At 38.2% G+C, this 20110-nt stretch overlaps 1 protein-coding gene across 1 annotated transcript in view; it reads left to right on the top strand.

Moving 5' to 3' along the window:
• Window positions 1-20110, top strand: part of LOC311080143 (obscurin-like) — a 395902-nt gene that overhangs the window by 226261 nt on the left and 149531 nt on the right. The window contains exons 19-20 of the mRNA XM_084109914.1: window positions 610-897; window positions 9939-10208. Of these exons, the coding sequence (XP_083966040.1) occupies window positions 610-897; window positions 9939-10208 (558 nt within the window). The remainder of the gene's footprint in view (window positions 1-609; window positions 898-9938; window positions 10209-20110) is intronic.

Below are 20110 nucleotides of genomic sequence, written 5' to 3'. Positions count from 1 at the left end.
AGGATATTTTTTAAAACATCATGTAAATTGTGACTTTCCAGTGTTATTGGCGTCTCCATCTTTGAGATTTACTTTAGTCACTGTCGCTATGGTTACAGGAGATATTTACTAATATAAAAGATGAGTTTTGTGCTGAAGTCAGAGAGAATGACGAGACTCACAGATAATGATGTTAAATGAGTTCATGAAGTCTTCAGATAGTCTGATGAAGTTGATTCAGACTCAGTATCTCCTCATATGAGCTTGTAGTTGGAGATCTTCATCTCTCCTTCAGGAGCTTCATTCTGCTTTCTATGGCGAGTCAGAGGTGTTTGTCTGAGATCGTGACGGAGCCTCAAAACAACTGACATGACAAAACTAATGACAGTACAACAGCAAAACACAACTAATACTAGGAAATATGAGATAAAATCATCTATAAACTATATAGTGTGAGAAATGTCAGTCTGCCCCGACTCAGCTTCCACTTCAAGATATGTATTAGAATATGTTTCTTCCCTAAAAGAGCTTAATTATCATAGAGATGATTCCTCCTGACAAAATATAATTATTTTACTTTGCACTGAAAGAGATGTTTGAGTCAGTTTGTGTTTCTGTCTTTCTTCTCAGGTTTACCCACATCTACAGTGACTGTGACACCAGACAGTCCTGTATTCACTGGAGAAACAGTCAATCTGAAGTGTGTGATAAACTCTGATCACAGTAACTGGAGATATGAGTGGTATAAAGACAGTGTAATATTACAGACGTCTGATTATCGTTACACTGTAAAGAAAGACACTCTCACTATCACAGGAGTAATTACATCTGATCAGGGTCAGTACTGGTGTAAAGGACAGAGAGATGGAAGACCAAACTCATCAACATCAAGCTCTGCTGTTTATCTCACAGTGAAGGGTGAGTTCAACATCATTGTCCTCTTAAACTCTCTCTACTAAGATACAGTATATATAATCGAGACACTGTTCAGACTGAACTACTTTATTATTAAATAGTGTAAACAGGGCCTATAATGAACACTCACCATGAGCTAAATCCGTGTAAAAGTCGGCAAGTGTAATGATGTCAGTCGCTATTTGGCCAGTAACAATTTCTAACAAATGCAGTGTTGAGACAACATGAACGTGATTGACGCTCTGTACAGTTGACGGGTCTGTGCTTCATCATCACGAAAGTTTCAGCCTCTCCAATGTAAATGTTCAAGGAAGTGGAACACGCGAAAGGGAATTGGTAACTTACAGTACATTATCGTTGATAATGGCTTATTAAACCGTGGAAAAACGGATAAATGATGTCAAATTACATGAAAAGAACATTTAACTTTAAGGTTAAACTGTAAATTTAGTGTTTTATAAAGTTATTTTTTAATAATGCTCTGTCTATCTACAGTAATTATCTTTTAATATATAGTTTTTCTGTGTAAAATAACTATGAAGTTATGTATAAAAATGCAATAAGTACATAAATTCAAATACAAAGTTTGTATATTTACAGTTTTATTTTTTGCAGATCCAGTTTCACAACTTTGACCAATCTCTAATTAAGTACTTAATAATAGCAAATGTACAGTCAATTTCTGTTAATTTAACTAAACGTATTTACCTGCACATTTACAATATTACTCATTAAACAAACACTGAACATCAAGATATGTGAATGATAGGAAATACAGGCTTAGTATATAATTTAGAACATGTAAAAATATCCACATTAAAAGACAATTGCTGTATGCCTTTATACTCCAATATAACTTATTTTAAACATTTACAATTACATTTTATCCAAAGCGACTTAAAAATTAAGAGAACAATAGAAGCAACAAGTGCAGTGACAAGTCCCAGTTAGTGTAGCACAGTGCACAATTTTAAATTTTTTATTAAAACAAAGATTTAGTATTATTGTGTCAAGTGTTTATGAAAAGATGAATCTTTAGCAGTTTCTTGAAAATGTGTTGAGTTGGGCAGGTCATCCCACCAGCAGGGAACAGTCCAGGGAAAGGTCAGTGAAAGTGGTTTTGTGTCTCTTTGGGATGATGGCACCACAAGGCGCCGTTCACTTGCAGAACACAAGCTTCTGGAGACACATAGATCTGAAGCAGTGAGTTTAGGTCTTGCTGCAGCATCTGGATCAGTTGCAGAGGTTTGACTGATGCTGGAAGGCCTGCCAGGAGAGCATTACAATAGTCCAGTGACAGTCTGGATAGAACAAGAGCTTAGACAAGGAGTTGTGTGGCTCCGATAGGAAGGGCCGGATCTTTCTGGTGTTGTATAAGGCAAATCAGCAGGATCGCAGCAAGGATGGTTTGGCTGAAACCATAAACAGTTCTGTCTTGGCAAGGTTGAGTTGAAGGTGAAGGTCATTCATCCAGCAAGAATTTTCCATCAGGTAGGCTGAGATAACCGTCAGATCCTCTGGCTGGAATGAAAGGTAGAGATATGTGTCATTAAGTGATAGGAAAAGTCATTTTTCTAAATGACAGAGCCTAGTTACACTACAATAAATAAATAAATAAATAAATAGATGGGTGGAACCTAACACAATCGTGGTCTTACTGTAGCAAAACCAAACCTTGTGCAGCTCCAGTGGCCTCACAAGGATCAAATGAATATTCACATGGGAAAATACAGTATAAAACAAATTAAATTTTCTGCCACTTTTAGTGCAATCATATGGAATCAGAAGACTCGGCCATTACAATATTTTAAATTACTTCTTCCCATACCTTGTTTGCCATGATCATTCTGCTTTCCACTTGACCTGAAATCACAAAAATTAAAAAAAATTAAAATAACAACTCAGTATTACATTTACACATGTAAGAATATGTTCCACTGGGACAATGCAAAACCTCAACTGACTATGATCTGGAAGCTGAGCAGGAAAGGCTAACAGTGAAGTTTTGAGCTGAGACACCTAGGGGTGTAGGTCTAACTGTTCAACTGGATCAATGCAATTTTCATAACCAATGATCAAAAGTATCCTATGAAAAAGGCTACTATGATGACCCCAGGCCATCCAAAATATAGATAAGTTAATTTCTTCATCAGAACACAAACATTCTATCAACTTTTATTTTATAAGCCTAATATATGCACATATATGCATTCTATAGCTACGTGTTGGCAAGCAGATGCAGCCAGAATATGCAATTTATCTAGCCTGACGTCGTCATACTCAGATTCTAGTCAGAATATGAGTCTGATACTGCTCCATTGGGCTGTGATTATGGGGCGTGTTTCAACCGAATCAGGAAGGAAAATGCCTCTGCACTCAATTGGATAGACCTACAACCAATCAGAGCAACGGAGTAAGTTTTCATTCATGTTTCCGATCGACAAATGCCTTGATCGCGGTTCTCTGTTCCTCTTTTAAAATTAATGCGCTGTCGATATCTTCTATAACAGACGCGATGGCGGAATCTACACATAATGTTTCATAAACAAAGTTCGGCAGGAGCACATTCACATAATCAATCCAATCAACTTGTCATCAAACACCATGTCTACCCTATCAGCATGAGAGGAAACATATATTCACTCTGTCAACTCACCTAACATTCCTTGACAGTTTTCAGCATCCCTCCACTCACTCTTGGCTTGTTCTTCCACAGCCTGGAATGGGGGGGGAGTACTTTGGGTTCGGGCCGAATACCGAGGCTGGAGCCTCTCCTCGGACAGCACGCCAAATATGCATTTATTCTATCTGACTTATTTGTAAGTGTGAGCTCGTGAAATCTTAATTCTCCAGCGGCAGTCATAACGAATTCAAGCGCTTGTTGGTGACGTAGATGATTACGTTGCTCATCTGTCCATCATCGTATAAAGCCCGCCCTGACAATTTGATTGGTCCGAACAATTTTTGTTCGGGCATAATAGCTCCTCAACGGATCGAGTCCAGACCGAACTTCCCGACCTAAAAAAATTGTGGGCGGAGCTATGTTCGTCTGGCATCCAGGCTACAATTTATCATGTTGTGTTCATATTCTAGTCTCATGTGCTTTCCTGTATCATCAAGTATCCTACAGTATTTACTGAATTCGTTTTCTTAACAGTCTTGATAGCCACGTTAACCCTTACGAAAATCAACTATGGTTTAACCACAAAGAAAAAACAAAAAAACAAACAAACATGGTAGGCCTATTTGTAGTATAACTGTAGTTATTAAAAATGGTAATAAAAATCCGCCAAAAACGTGGTTACTATAATTTTACTATAATTAAAACCAAGGATATTTTTTAAGAGAAGAGTTTTCAGCTTCCAGACAGTGTTTAAAAATGTCCCGCCATTTAAGAGATTGATTTACTGACAGATACTATCGCGTATTAACGAAAATTTTATACACAATTAAACGGACTTTGATATGTATAACAAGTCTACAAAAGCTTGTTTGAGGTCTTTTGAGGTGTGGGTTCAACTGATCTTTCTTAAAGGAACACTCCACCCATTTGCATTAAGCTTTGCAATGTTAGAAACCCAGTCATACTATTGAATGGTCGTGCAACATTTTCTCATTTTCCCCTGAGACAAGAGAAATCTGTATTTACCTCTTTACACTTCCTCCTACAATGATGCAAAAATCGTCATTTTGTGTCATTGTCGGAGGAAGTGTAAGAGGGGGGGATTTCTGTTGAGACTACAAGCACTAGTTCCCACCCTTTCAAACCCGCCCATATGCCTAATGCGACCTAATGCGCTAACAGACCTATCACAGATCAGTGCCAGTGCGTTTGATTTCACCGGCAGAAACCTGCATGCCCGGCCGTCGAGACCGTCCAAAATGTCTGGGATTCGGCTTTGCTTTCTACGGTCGCCATTCATTGTTTACATGCACACCTTTTGTTTCAATTTAACTGAATTCATTCTGATTGGTGAATCTGAATGTAGTGTTTACATGAACGCTAAACAAGTGATCGGTTGATGTGCGTTTTACCATTGCTAAGAAAATACCCGCTCCTCAATGAGAGATAGCCCACGAGACCGGTGCGTCTCACAGGCGCTCATCAGTAATCACGCCACCGGCTTTTGCGTTCTACAGTCGCCATTCATCATGTTTACTGTGGCGAGCAGGACGAGGCTAGAGCCGCGGGAGAAAGACCGGTGGCGTGATCGGTTGATGTGCGTTTTACCATTGCTAAGAAAATACCCGCTCCTCAATGAGAGATAGCCCACGAGACCGGTGCGTCTCACAGGCGCTCATCAGTAATCACGCCACCGGCTTTTGCGTTCTACAGTCGCCATTCATCATGTTTACTGTGGCGAGCAGGACGAGGCTAGGGCCGCGGGAGAAAGACCGGTGGCGTGATCGGTTGATGTGCGTTTTACCACTGCTAAGAAAATACCCGCTCCTCCGTGAGAGATACGAGACCAGTGCGTCTCACAGGTGTCGGTCATCAGTAATCACACCACCGGCCTCGCGTCGTTCTCCCGCGGCCCTAGTCTCGTCCTGCTCGCCACAGTAAACACAATGAATGGCGACTGTAGAACGCAAAAGCCGAATCCCGGACATTTTGTGCGATATGCGATCTCAAAAACCTGGGCAGACTCACGGAGACTAGTAACTTAGCTTAGCTTTATTGTTTACAACTGCTCTCTAACCGGTAGGCGTGGCTTGGAGTGGCCTCCTAGGGCAGCAAAGCAAGTGCATTCTGGGAGTTGTTGTCTTTCATCCACATGAGCCAAAAATACATTTTCTGGCTTTTCTCAGTCTAGAAAGCTCCAAATTCAAAAATAATTTCATATTTCTTCTACATAAATGACCCAATTTAAATACACATTCATCTTTCCAGAGGTGGAGTATCCCTTTAAGCGAACGCAAACACAAAACGCATGATCCGTGCATTCAGCCTTAAAGTGACAGCATCCTCTTCATGACTGAACTAAGCAGATCATGGGAATTGGTGGTGAAGTGTGTTCTGTGTGTGTTCAGACTCAACACACTGTTATATAATCTGTAATGATAAACGTTCAGTGTTTGTTCAGTGTTGTTGTTTAGTGGAGGAATTCAGACTCTCTCATTCATACACTTGCTCATATTCTTTCACATGTGTACTCGTGTCTCAGGCAGAGAGTTCAGTATCGTCACACTGCAATTCTGAGCATTCTCCCTTGTTTCATGTCTCTTGGTTTTGGGTTTCTTGCCTGTTCCATGAATTACTCTTTTGCCCGTGTTCCCTGCCTTGTTGTGTTTGTTTGTATGGACTGCCTGTGTTTGACCTTGCCTGTGCTTTGGATTACCCTGTTCAATATATAGTGCATTTGTATCCTTAACCTTCTTCTCTCGGGGCAGTTTGTGACAGTAACAGTGTGCATTTTTTTAAATCATTAGATACAGTTACTTTTTTTTTAATTTTTTTTATTTCAGTGAACACTGATAAAATAACTTGCATTTAAGACCACATTAGACTTTTTTGTATATTATCCACCACCAACAAAAACATTACACTATAAAATGATGTATTGTTTTGACTTTAAGTAATTTTATTAAATATTGCACCAGCTTATTCAAGCAAACAAAGGGAACAAGTAAACTCCAAAATTTAAGTTCACTCAACTTTAAACTTATAACTATGAATCTGTAATCTTAAGTTATTTAAGAAACTACCTATAGTTTATAACAATTATCCAACAGATCTACATGGTTGCCTAAAAAATTATAGAGCTATATTATAAGAGTTTAGTTTTAATAACATTACTGAACACAAATAAACCACAACAATAACACTGACATTATAACATGTTCAACAAGACTTCACAGATATTGGGTCTCATTCATGAAACATTCGTAAATATATGAGTAAATATGTGAGTGATTTGCACGTAAAGAGACATTCCCGAAAACTCTTCTCCTGATTCACAAATACTTCATAAACGTCAGATGTGATAGTGAAATGTGTGTGTGTGTGTGTGTGTGTGTGTGTGTGTGTGTGTGTGTGTGTGTTAATGAATTCCAATCAGTCGTAAATGGGACGCGCGTGCACATTCATTCTCAATTACCATAAATCCCGCCCATTAAATCCGACTGACAACTATATGGGCATCATATTATGACACCAAACGAAGGATTTCAACATGTCTTTTCAAAAGCGAATGAAAAAGAGAAATTTCTCAGATGCAGAAATTTAAGTTTTATTATCAGAAGTTCATTCAAAATGCCACATTTTATTTTCAAGCGTAGCCTACATAGTGGCGTATCAGGTCCTAAAAAAAAGGGAAGCTTGGCAGCATATTACAGATGCAGTTAATGGAGTTTTATCTGTTAATCGAACAGTCCCAGAAGTGAAAAGAAAATGGTTCGACATGAAGCTTGACTGCACTGTTTTGTGATTAAAGTGTTCCGTTTGCAGATGCTATTACTGGCTCTCATAATAAAACTAAAAAGAAAAACCGTATGTAATTAATATATATAATATTTTTTTTCAAAATGCTGTGTAAATATGTACCCGATTAAGGTGAATTAAAATGCAGCTTATTAATGAGCAAAACGTTCGGATGTTAATCGCACTATTTACGCGTGGCTGGGAGCAGGTGTAGATTTCTTTCGTACCAACTAACATTGGAAATATGGAAAATACGAACATTTTAATGAATACAAAAATTTACGCCAGAACCACTTTACACACGATTTACACAAAAATTCGTTCTGCTCGTGTTTCATGAATGAGACCCAATGAGTGAGAAAACCAGGAGTATATGTGTTGAGCTAAACAAGAATGTGAATGTGATAATGCATGTTGAGTGCGGGCAGTGAGTTATGGGAAGTGTAGTTTGTGAGGGAATGACAGTAGTCTGATGTGGAGTGCCTTCTGGTGGCTCTCAATGGCACTCCAGCTGGCCGTTACAGTTACTTTTGACTATGTTTGCCTTTATTCCCATTTTTGGTAACACTTTATAATAACGTTCAGTTGTAAGTCACTTATAAGTGGTTAGTTATTGATGAACTAGTCATTTACAGAACATTCATAAATGAGTAGCAAGTGATATACTAACATTTTATGTATGTTTTGTAAATTCCGTTCCAAGTCATTTACATGTGATTAGTTAATGATTAACTAATTATTTACGAAACATGACTATGCGTTCATAAATTATTAATAAGTGATATGTTAATTATTGTATGTATGTTTTGTAGATTCAGTTATAAGTAATTTACAATTGATTAGTTAATGATTAACTAGTCATATACAAAACATGAATATGCGTTTCATAAATGTTTAATAAATGTTTGTTTTTTTGTATATATGTAGCAATTAGAGGGTGCAAAAAGTGTTGTAAATGCCTTGAATACACATACAGATCATTTGTAGGTATATGTAACACATTTACAAGTGATGAATAGTTTACACTTTAGATTAAGGGATGCAGAAAGTGTTGTAAATGATTTATTCATGTGTTTACACATCTATAACAGGTGTTGAACACTGTAGTGTGTGCTGCAGTGTAAGTGCTGACTGGTGAGGGTATAGACAGCTTCTCTGAAACACATGGAGTCTTTAACTACTGTGCACCTGATGTGAGCAAAACATACAAAAAAAAGTAACATCATTTATTAAACATTTATGAAACGCATATTCATGTTTAGTAAATGATTAGTTAATCATTAACTAATCAATTGTAAATGACTTATAACTGAATCTACAAAACATATAATGAACATATCACTAATTAATCATTTATGAATGATTAGTCATGTTTTTTAAATGATTAGTTAATCATTAACTAATCAATTGTAAATGACTTATAACTGAATCTACAAAACATATAATGAACATATCACTAATTAATCATTTATGAATGATTAGTCATGTTTTTTAAATGATTAGTTAATCATTAACTAATCAATTGTAAATGACTTATAACTGAATCTACAAAACATATAATGAACATATCACTAATTAATCATTTATGAATGATTAGTCATGTTTTTTAAATGATTAGTTAATCATTAACTAATCAATTGTAAATGACTTATAACTGAATCTACAAAACATATAATGAACATATCACTAATTAATCATTTATGAATGATTAGTCATGTTTTTTAAATGATTAGTTAATCATTAACTAATCAATTGTAAATGACTTATAACTGAATCTACAAAACATATAATGAACATATCACTAATTAATCATTTATGAATGATTAGTCATGTTTTTTAAATGATTAGTTAATCATTAACTAATCAATTGTAAATGACTTGTAACACAATTTACAAAACATACATAAAACTTGCTACTCATTTATGAATGTTTTGTAAATGATTAGTTCATCATTAACTAATCACTTATAAATGACTTACAGCTGAACGTTATTATAAAGTGTTACCTCATTTTTAATAAAATTGTGCCTTTTGATAGTCATTATGTGAGTGTAACGTGATTTAATAATGTCCAATATTCCTGGTTTTATTTTCAAACTATTTTGGGTTAATCTTAATGTAGTAATTTTACTCCAAAATTTAGGTTAAAAACATTTAACCCAATCAGCTGCCAAATTGGGTTGTTTTCAACCCAGCATTTTGTACTGTACAACAGTTTATTATTTAACTGTATATGCTACATTGTCACATGACCTCATCACTTTGCATGTTTAAGTCTGTAATATTTGTACACTCTTAAATTATGTAAGATTTGTAAATGTTGTACAAGCTGCAATTCTGTGTCACGCAAATAGAAAATAACATACATGTATTATAGACTCAGTTTACATGTATGACAGACTTTACCCAGTGTTTCAGTTTATACAAAGTTTATCAGTATATAGTCTATCAATAATTACAAACAATTTTGATGTAATCAATACAAACTTCCAACAAACTAGATCTTTCATTTTTAATACAGTGTTTGTTTCATAAGGAGGTTTTGAGTTCATAAACACTAACATTGATCATGAGACTGTGATGCTGTTTTAATCAATATTTACTCATGTGTGTATTAATACAGGAAAACCTGTAGTGAAGGTGAAGCCAGATCAGCGTGTGTTCAGTGAAGAGAGAGTCACTCTCACATGTGACATACAGGGAGGAGGAGACATTCAGTGGAGATACAGCTGGATTAGAGATGGAAACACTTTCTATCCATATACAACACCAACAACAACAGCAGAGCTCAGTTTCACAGCTGATGTGTCTCTCAGTGGTGAATACAGTTGTAGAGGAGAGAGATCAGACTCACACACAGACTTCAGTGATGCTCTTACACTGACTGTATCAGGTGAGTCTTCATATTCACATCTGTTTAATGATCATTTAAAATCCATATTTCAACACTTATGATCTTCTGTATCAGCCACATCTGTTCTTATAAGCAATTCACTTTTAGTCATGATTGTCTTCAGATGTCTTGTGTGTGTTGCACATTTTTATCAGGATATTTATAACATCATGTAAATTGTGACTTTCCAGTGTTATTGGCGTCTCCATCTTTGAGATTTACTTTAGTCACTGTCGCTATGGTTACAGGAGATATTTACTAATATAAAAGATGAGTTTTGTGCTGAAGTCAGAGAGAATGACGAGACTCACAGATAATGATGTTAAATGAGTTCATGAAGTCTTCAGATAGTCTGATGAAGTTGATTCAGACTCAGTATCTCCTCATATGAGCTTGTAGTTGTAGTGAACAACACACACACATTCTCAATCTCACAGATCATCTAATCCTGGAGTCACCGGCTGTGTCTCATTTCGAAGGCTGAATCCTCCGGAGGTCACATTTATCTGCCGCAAACGTCATGAGGCTCTTCATCTCAGTAAACTGACCATTACATTCCCATGAGGAAACTACAACAATTTACACTTCACTAGCAATAACGCTCAGTTTTATAATGGAGACTGTCCTGAAATAAGACGTTCTTTATGACGTATGCGGCCGATAAATGTGACGTCAAGAGGACGCAGCTTCGACATGAATCTTTAAAACTTTTTTGATTATTAAAAACTATTAAGAAGAATATTACTGTGAACAATAATCGTATTGTTTTTGATGTTTACAGTAAATTACAAAAGAAAGATTGACTGAACTAAAAAAAAGGATCTTTTCAGAGTGCATTATCTATATCCTCCAGACATATACAAAGTTCTGGCATGAAACTCTAGATGGTGCAGGCTAACAGGTCCTTTACTGGCCTGTTCATAATCACATCGTTATCTGTAGGCCGCAGCTGATTGGTTCCTGCCGTATCAGTAGCCAATGAGCTCGCTGCTCAACTTTCAAATACTTTGATAGCATTGCTTTCAGAAATTCAACATATAAGATAGATAAGTGCATAGGTTTTTATGCTATATTTGTGTAATCTGCTTCATCAATTCCTTAAACTAACCATTCACAATATTTAAATCTTGTGTCATGTCAAGAGTCCTGATTTAATGCTTAGAGTGAATTACTAGCAGCTAGAGAATATGCATTTTACATTTATGCAGCAGCAGTCAATATAAGGATACAGAGACAAGCTTGCTGAACTCTTTAAAGTGAGATAGGCTTTTGTTTATTCGCATATCTAACAGAGCTACAGCAATTCCTAATATTTGTACAGTAGCAACATGTATAACAGGGCAATTCCACGCAAAACTGTCACATCCATAACGCCAACTAAATACCATGGCATTGTGTTGGTGTTATGGATGTGACAGTTTTGCGCGGAATTGCCCAACAAATCAGATTGCAATGTTAGCAAATATTAGCAGACGTTACGGTTAATTAGACACTGAATTTGCTAATTATTAAGTATTTGCTTCACAGCAGGAGTATAAATAGGAGACTCATTGCCGTTTGGACCGCTCATTGATGTAGCGGCCCCTTCTGAGATCGCACGGGCTGAGATGAGTTTTGCTCTCACGGCTATATGTCATTCATTGAGTAACTCAAGTGTTTACTGTGGTGAGGACAGACAGTCGGTGCAGGCTGCGAAGTTCAGGAGTGACAGAATGTGGGTTTCCCTCTCAAATTGTGTTTTTTATTGTTTTTTATTGTTGTACAAATTACAACCATTGTATGGGACAGATATGAAATCCCAAGTAGTAACGCATTAGCAATGTAACTCATGTACAATAGATATTAGCCCGACGTCCCAGGGCTATTGTGTTTTCCAGGCGGGCTACCAAAATGCATAACCGGCCTGCCCGACGGACCATCTCAAATAGTGTAATCAAATTCCACTCTTTATTCACATTATTGACTAGTTATTTTAAGGAAAAATATGACCGCGCAAGTTTTTGATAATGCTGATTTAACCGCAGCGCAATTTCTCATGAATCGGCGTGTCTGTTTTAAGAGAAACGCATGATCAATAAAAAAATTAAGCTCCACTTTCACATGAATGCTTTACTTTGCGTGCCAGAATGTTTGAATCCACGTGCTAACACACTATCACTGTAAAGCTGCTTTGAAACAAAAAAAAAAAAAACTGCTGCAGAGATGTCTAACGCAACAGGTTATGGGCCCAGTCATTCAGGCCAAAGGTGGTTCAGACTTTTATTCGACGGTGATGAGAAAAATTATGAACTCTGGGAAACGAGATTCCTCGCGCACATGGATTTGCTTGGCCTCAGAGAAGTTATTTTGGAAGACCCGCAGATAGACGAGGGAGACGAAGAAGCTCTCGCGGAAGATGAGGCAAAGAACGGAGAGGCATATGCAGAGCTAGTACAATGCCTAGATAACAAAAGTTTGTCGTTGATAATGAGGGACGCGAAACGTGATGGAAGAAAAGCACTGGAGATTCTTCGCGAGCATTAAGCCGGAAAGGACAAACCCCGCGTTGTGAGTTTGTATTGTGAACTTTCCTCACTCCATAAGGCTAGCAATGAAACGGTCACTGACTATATTATTCGAGCAGAGACTATATTTACATCATTGAGAAGAGCAGACGAGCATATTAGTGATGGACTTCAGATAGCTATGGTAGTAAAGGGGCTACCTGATTCATACAAGCCGTTTGTTGTGCACATCACCCAGACTAATGACGTTGTAACGTTCGGCGAGTTTAAAACAAAACTACGAAGTTACGAGAGTACTGAAAAAGACAGGAAAAGTGACGTGAATGTAGAAGAAGACAACGTGATGAAGACTAGCGGGACAACGAGATCACGTGGAAGAGGGAGAGGAAAGAAAATGGATTTGACTGATATTGAGTGTTACACCTGCGGTAAAAAGGGACATATGGCCAGGACATGTCCCGACGAATCCCAGGCGAGAAGAGAAAATGGGACACACCACAGCGAGGAAAGGGACGCGGCCGAGGACGAGGCCGTGATCACGTGAAGAAAGCAGATGGAGAGACAGAGGCAGAGCCTACATCTTTCTGTTTCTTCAAGATGAGTGACTGTCCTATTCAAAGAGGAAACAAGAAGGGTCTCATGGTTGACTGCGGCGCCACATCACACATGATCAACGACGCCACAAAGTTCATAACAGTTGACAAGAGCTTCAGGCCCGAGGATCACATGATCGAGCTTGCCGACGGAACCAAGGTGAATGGGATGGCGAAGATGAGGGGAGAAGCCGAAGTCTACTTGCTGGACAGCGAGGGACAACAAGTGAAAACAAGGCTAAAGCAAGCACTATACATCCCATCGTTTCCACAAAACATCTTTTCAGTAAAATCAGCTACAGCTAACGGAGCCGAGATGCACTTCAAAGATGGCGATAACTGGCTGATTCACAAGGACGGTACCAAATTCAAAATGGACATGTATGGTAGGCTTTATTACCTTAACACAGTAGAAAGTGAAAATGTTGATGAAGTGTATGGTAGTCATGACATTCAAACGTGGCATAGGATACTTGGTCACTGTAATTTTGATGATGTTGCAAAATTAGAAAAGGTAGTTGAAGGGATGACGATAAGAGGGAAACATGACAGGTCCAATCAAAACTGTGAAATATGCACACAGGGCAAATTTATACAAAGTAGAAACAGACAGGCAGACGCTAAAGCTACCGTACTAGAACTAGTACACACAGACCTATGCGGCCCTATAGAACCAGCAGATAAAGATGGATACAAGTATGCGATAGCATTTACTGACGATTACACTGATTTTTCCATACTTTATCAAAGCAAAGAGTGACACGACAAAGGCTACAGAAAAATTCATAGCAGACGTAGCTCCATATGGAAAGATAAAGTGTATAAGATCTGGTAACGGTACAGAATTTACCGGGCAGGAATTCCAGTCTCTAATTAGGAGTACCGGGATAAGGCACGAGACCAGTGCACCCTACTCACCTCATCAGAACGGAACTGCCGAAAGAGGTTGGAGAACCTTATTTGAGATGTCACGATGTATGCTATTGGAGAGTAACCTCCCAAAGCAATTATGGACATATGCTGTACAGACAGCAGCTCAAATCCGCAACAGGTGTTACAGTAAGCGGCTAGAGCACACCTTTCCGTGTTTTCACAGGAAAAACACCTAACCTGTCTAACATGAGGATTTTTGGCTCTGAATGCTACGTATATAAGCAGGATAAGAAGAAGCTGGATTCTAGATGCGAAAAAGGGATCTTTGTAGGCTATGATAAATATAGTCCAGCATATAATGTGTATTATCCCGAGACAGGAAAAGTCCTAAAACATAGGCTGGTCAAATTCATCACCAAAGGTAGCGCAGATAGCCAGACTCAGACAGATTGTGACATGGGGGACGAAATTGAGAGATATGGAGATACATCACCAAACATAGTCAACCAAGGTCAGGAACAGCCTAAAGAGAGTAAAGAGTCCAGTACGGAGGAGGGTCCGACCCAGACAGATAGTACTCAGAGTGAACAGGGAGAAAGAAGGTATCCTACAAGACTCCAGAATGCCTTAATGATTACCAGTGTAAAGCTGAGTGTAATAATGATGAAAGAGAAAATGTAGATTATTTCTACAGAGTGGCTTATGATGTACCTAAAACATTTAGAGAGGCTATGGACTCCAAGAAGTCAAAAATGTGGACTGATGCGATGAAAGAGGAGATGAACTCTTTGACAGAGAATGAGACTTTCACTCTGACGCCACTGCCAAAAGGCAAACAAGCAGTGGGAGGTCGCTGGGTATATACAGTAAAAGAGAGCCCAGATGGATCTGAGACTTGTAAAGCCAGATATGTTGCAAAAGGATATGGTCAAGCGACTATAAAGAAACCTTTTCACCGACAGCCAACATGACCTCTGTCCGAGCATTAATGCAAGTGGCTGTACAGGAGGACCTTACCCTACATCAAATGGATGTAAAGACTGCTTACCTCCATGCTCCGATGGACTGTGAGGTATATATGGAGCAACCGGAAGGTTTTGAGGTCAAATCTAAAACAGGAGAACACTTAGTGTGTAAACTCAATAAGTCATTATATGGCTTAAAACAGTCCGGACGTAACTGGAACATGTTACTGCATGATCACCTTACAGGGAATGGTTTTGTACAAAATGATGCTGATCATTGTGTCTACAGCAGAGAGTCTGAGAATGAGAAAGTGATTTTGTTAGTATGGGTAGATGACTTAATCATAGCATCGAGTAACAACACCTTACTCAGTGATGTAAAAGAAATGTTGAAGAGAAGGTTTAAGATGAAAGATATGGGTCCACTTAAACACTTCCTGGGTATTGATTTTATACAGAGTGATGGAAAGATCAAAATGACTCAAAAAAGACACATAAAGAAGATGTTAGCGAAATTTGGAATGTCCGAATGTAAACCGAGATCCACCCCATGTGAACAAAAGTTAAACTTTGACAATGAGGGTGAAGTCATTGACTCAACAGGATATAGAGAGATAGTAGGTAGTTTGATATACATTATGACATGTACTCGACCTGACCTGAGCTGGGTTGTTAGTAAACTTTCACAACACTTAGCAGAACCAAAACAACAGCATTGGGCTACAGCAAAACACCTACTGAGGTACTTAAAGGGTACTATAGTTCAAGAACTACACTTCCGAAAATGTGAGGAAAGCCTACAGCTTGAGGGATACAGTGATGCTGATTGGGCAGCCGATAAAAATGATAGGAGATGCACAACTGGATATTGTTTCAGCTTAACTGAGAATGGTCCAGTCATATCGTGGAAGAGTAGGAAACAGCCAACGGTGGCTTTATCCACCTGTGAAGCCGAGTATATGGCACTAGCTGCCACTACTCAAGAGAGTATGTATCTTGTACAACTACTTAAAGGAATTGATAGTAGTAACCAGCATGTACCAGTCAAGATATATGAGGACAACCAGGGGGCGATAGCTTTGTCTAAGAACCCAGTACGCAGACAGAGATGTAAACACGTAGATATAAAATATCACTTTGTACGGTCTGCACACACAGAAGGGAAAATATCTATAGAATATTGCCCTACTGCGAACATGATAGCTGATGTCCTTACCAAGCCGGTGACAAAGGCTAAGCTTGAGAACTTCAAGAGGTATTTGTTTGGAGAATAATGTGAACTGGCAGGTGTTTTTATTTTTGAGAGGTTTTTAGATTACTGCCAGTATACCAAATGTTTTATTTTGGAGTTATGTATTGTTTTGTTTTTGTTTGCCACTATAGAATGCTATAAACATGTCTTTGAGTGGGAGTGTTAAGCATATTTGAATAAGTATGTGGCAAAGCCATGTTATAGTCTGTGCAGTAATAATTAGAGCACCATTTAATTGTCTCAAAAACGTCTGGTGTTATTATTATTATTATTATTTATTGCTACACTTCAATATGTGAATTATTCCATCAGAAAATGAACACTTTTATCGTTGTCAGGCTTTAAAACAACAGAGCTGCTCGCTCTGCTTTATGGCTGCTATAGATCTGACCTGCCACAAGGTGACACTGTTTTCAAAACTCCTGATGCTTAGAATCTTGTACCGGAACAATCAGAGAAAAGTGTCAAAGCTTCAAAGAGTCATTATTTATCCATCCAGCTGCAAGTTCTGCCATTTGGGGAAGACAACTGGTGCTTCCACCCCTTGTAAAGCAGTGCCGTTCTCACTTAATTTATTGTTGCTGAGTGACAGAGATTGCGTGCGCAGTGGAGAACATTGTGATCTTAAAATGTGGCGTTCAGAGCACCGGGGTTGCTTGTACAAAGATCTCCTCACTGAGAATCCAGAACAACTCTCTCATATCTTGTTGTTGGTGAAATTAATGCTGACACTAGGGGTGTAACGGTTCACAAAATTCACGGTTCGGTTCGATACGATACACTTTTGTCACGGTTCGGTTCGGTACGGTTCGGTACGTTTTTGATACAGCAAAAAGAAAGAAATGCCAGAGAAATTTCCTTGATTTAATTTTTTTTATGCTTTTTTATATTAAAACTAACATCATAAAGTATGATATTTTTTTTACTTTGAGCAATTCTGGAGCTATAATTGTCTCTACTTAGGAGCATATAAAACAAAACAGCTCCTTGGAAAAAATGAAATGTAATATTGTAGTAGTTATAAACAAAGGTTTATTTTTCAGATTAACATTTGAGGACAGCAATTGTATTCATAATGTCAAAATAAAACGACGTAATGTTACTTGAAGGCATTATAGCCTACTATTCCTGCCAAACTTCCATGGTTGCAGACAGTTAGTGTTACTACAGTAAATCCATGGTGAATGTTGCTTATCTGTGGACACTGGATAGTTCATTCATGGCACAATGTTTCTTCCAGGTTTCCACGCGCTGTTTGATCCGTTAATAACGGAGAAATGTGAATGTTTCTCACTAGATCTCGCAGCGATTGTTATTACTTCTGTGGCGAATTCAAATGCTTTCTTTACTGGATCTCTTATTAGCGCTGTGTAGTAACAGTGTCGCATGATCACGATCGGCTCGCGCTGCACTGGTCCAAACTGATAAACGGTTCTCCAACCCAAGGGCGTAACTTTGGGTCTACCATTGGAGGGGTTAAACTCGCGGCATATTTATTTATTTATTTATTTATTGAATAATTTTCTTGTGTAACATGCTAATTTGCCGTTCCTGTTTTAGAAATACATTGTGATACTTTTACTGATTTAGGCTACTTAACGTAAATGCAGCTGTTCACTTGACTATTTATGCCATAATGACACAGTAGTTAAATTAAGTGTTTAAGCACTAGCCAGCAGTGGCAGCTTCTACTTAATTGATTTTTTGTGTGTGTTCAATATCTTATGAAAAAAAACAAAACAAGAACTTAAAGATTAATCAATTGCATCACTGTATTGGCACCTACATGCAGCAAATGTATTATGCACAATTCAACTCTCAATACATTACACAATACAGGGTGGCACACTGGAGTGCAGCTTGCACCTTTATTCTGAACATATTTCACATATTGGTGGGCATCACCAAAACTCACCATCCACTAACAAAATATTTAAGTTTAACTGTTAAAATCTATTTTATTAACATCACATTTTAAAAACTTAACATCAAATAACAGCATTAAAAACTTTCAAATAGAGAAAATGAAAGTGCAATTATATTATCACTTTGCATGAAATAAGACTCAAAAGTAGATTAAAAAAAATTGTGTTTGCATAGCCTCTGATAACATAAAATTCAGAAACTGGGAAAATACAAGTGTGGACTAACGTTAGTTGTGCTTTGATTCATTTTGTCACTTTGCAAACTACATGCAAAAAGAACAAAAATAAAATAAAAAATAATAATAATGATAATCTCAAATTGAGCCGGAGGTGGTAAATTCCTAATAATGTACGTATTTTTTTAGGTATTTTAAGATACCTAAAATACGTTGCGCATACAGCTCAACTAACGCAAACGTTATAAAGGTGTTTGAACAACAAAACACATCCACTTGCACATATTTGACAATCGGAATATCAGCTATATCCTGCTATAGCTTAGCCTGGCTGCGCCCTCCTACGCACTTCCGCTCAATTTTATTTTCCTTCAGTACTACGTCTGGGACTGCTGTATATTCTTAGGTTTCCAGAAACCAATTTTTTGTAGGACCAATCAGCGAACAGAGGGAGTGGCTGAGAACGATGACGTTGATGTAGTGCGTCAGTTTGAGTTGGAGTTCAGTAATGGCAGCGGAGAAAGACGTGAGAAAAGCTATTCGGTCCGTTGTTGCAAAACTGCCGAATATATAGAAGTTAAAGCCGGAGCAATAACAGTGTTTGCTAAGTTTTGTTGGTGGCCATGATGTTGTGACCCTCCTCCCCACGGGGTTCGGGAAAAGTTTGATTTTCCAGCTCACTCCGCTAGTGGTGAATGAGTTAGCTGGCGAACGATAGGGATGCAAAGCCGATAGTTGTTGTCGTCTCCCCTCTTGTTGCACTAATGGAGGACCAAGTGAAGGAAGCAGAAAAGTTAGGAGTTCGTGCTGGGCAGCTCGGGGTGCACGATGACCGTGACATTTTGGTCGGTGATCACTGTACCGTACAGCATTTGCGGCAGATCCGAAACGACCGCAGCGGCATAGATATATACACTAGATGTCGCCTTAAAGACATTCATTCCAATGAACTGACGTAGACAAGGCGACTTCTAGTGTATATATCTATGCACCAGTCTTCGTACACGCAGAGAATGTCTAATATGGCGAGAAGTTTCACTCTCACTACACTTCCGGCTTCTGAACTGGTTGCAGTTCCACTCTGATTCCATATGAGGGCGCTCACAGGACGAGTGCAGAATGAATGGAGGTCAATGGAGCTATACCAATAAAAATCCACTTTTCTCAGGATATAATTTTTTGTTTAGTAATTTGAATGTTGTATTCGAAAGGAGATGCAAAGAAATTACACATTGCTGGGTGTTAGATTTTTTAGAGTCACTTATTTGCTTTAAAAAGTCTTTCAAAATGTCAATGACGTCAGAATGCTGACGTCATTAGCAGAATGCTAGCGTGTTATGGGCAACAACAACTCAACCTGTAAGAAATCAAAACGACATAAGTACTCGTTCATTCAACTTTCGACCTAAAACCCATGTTGAACTTGCAAAATCTACAATCAGATCTGAGATTTCTCAACGGCAATCGGGTGAAAGAGACAAATTTAGCCGTCTAGCCCCATAGACTCCCATTCATTTTGCACTCATGGCGAGCGCCCCCAGTGGAACTCTGGTGGTACTACAACCAAAATTCGGTACAATAGGGCTTAATAGGGAGTGGGCAGGCTCTCCGTAG

The sequence above is a fragment of the Abramis brama genome, assembly GCF_963993115.1.
Source record: "Abramis brama genome assembly, chromosome: 3".
NCBI classification, from domain to species: Eukaryota; Metazoa; Chordata; class Actinopteri; order Cypriniformes; family Leuciscidae; genus Abramis; species Abramis brama.
This window is presented reverse-complemented; position numbering and strand designations above follow the sequence as displayed.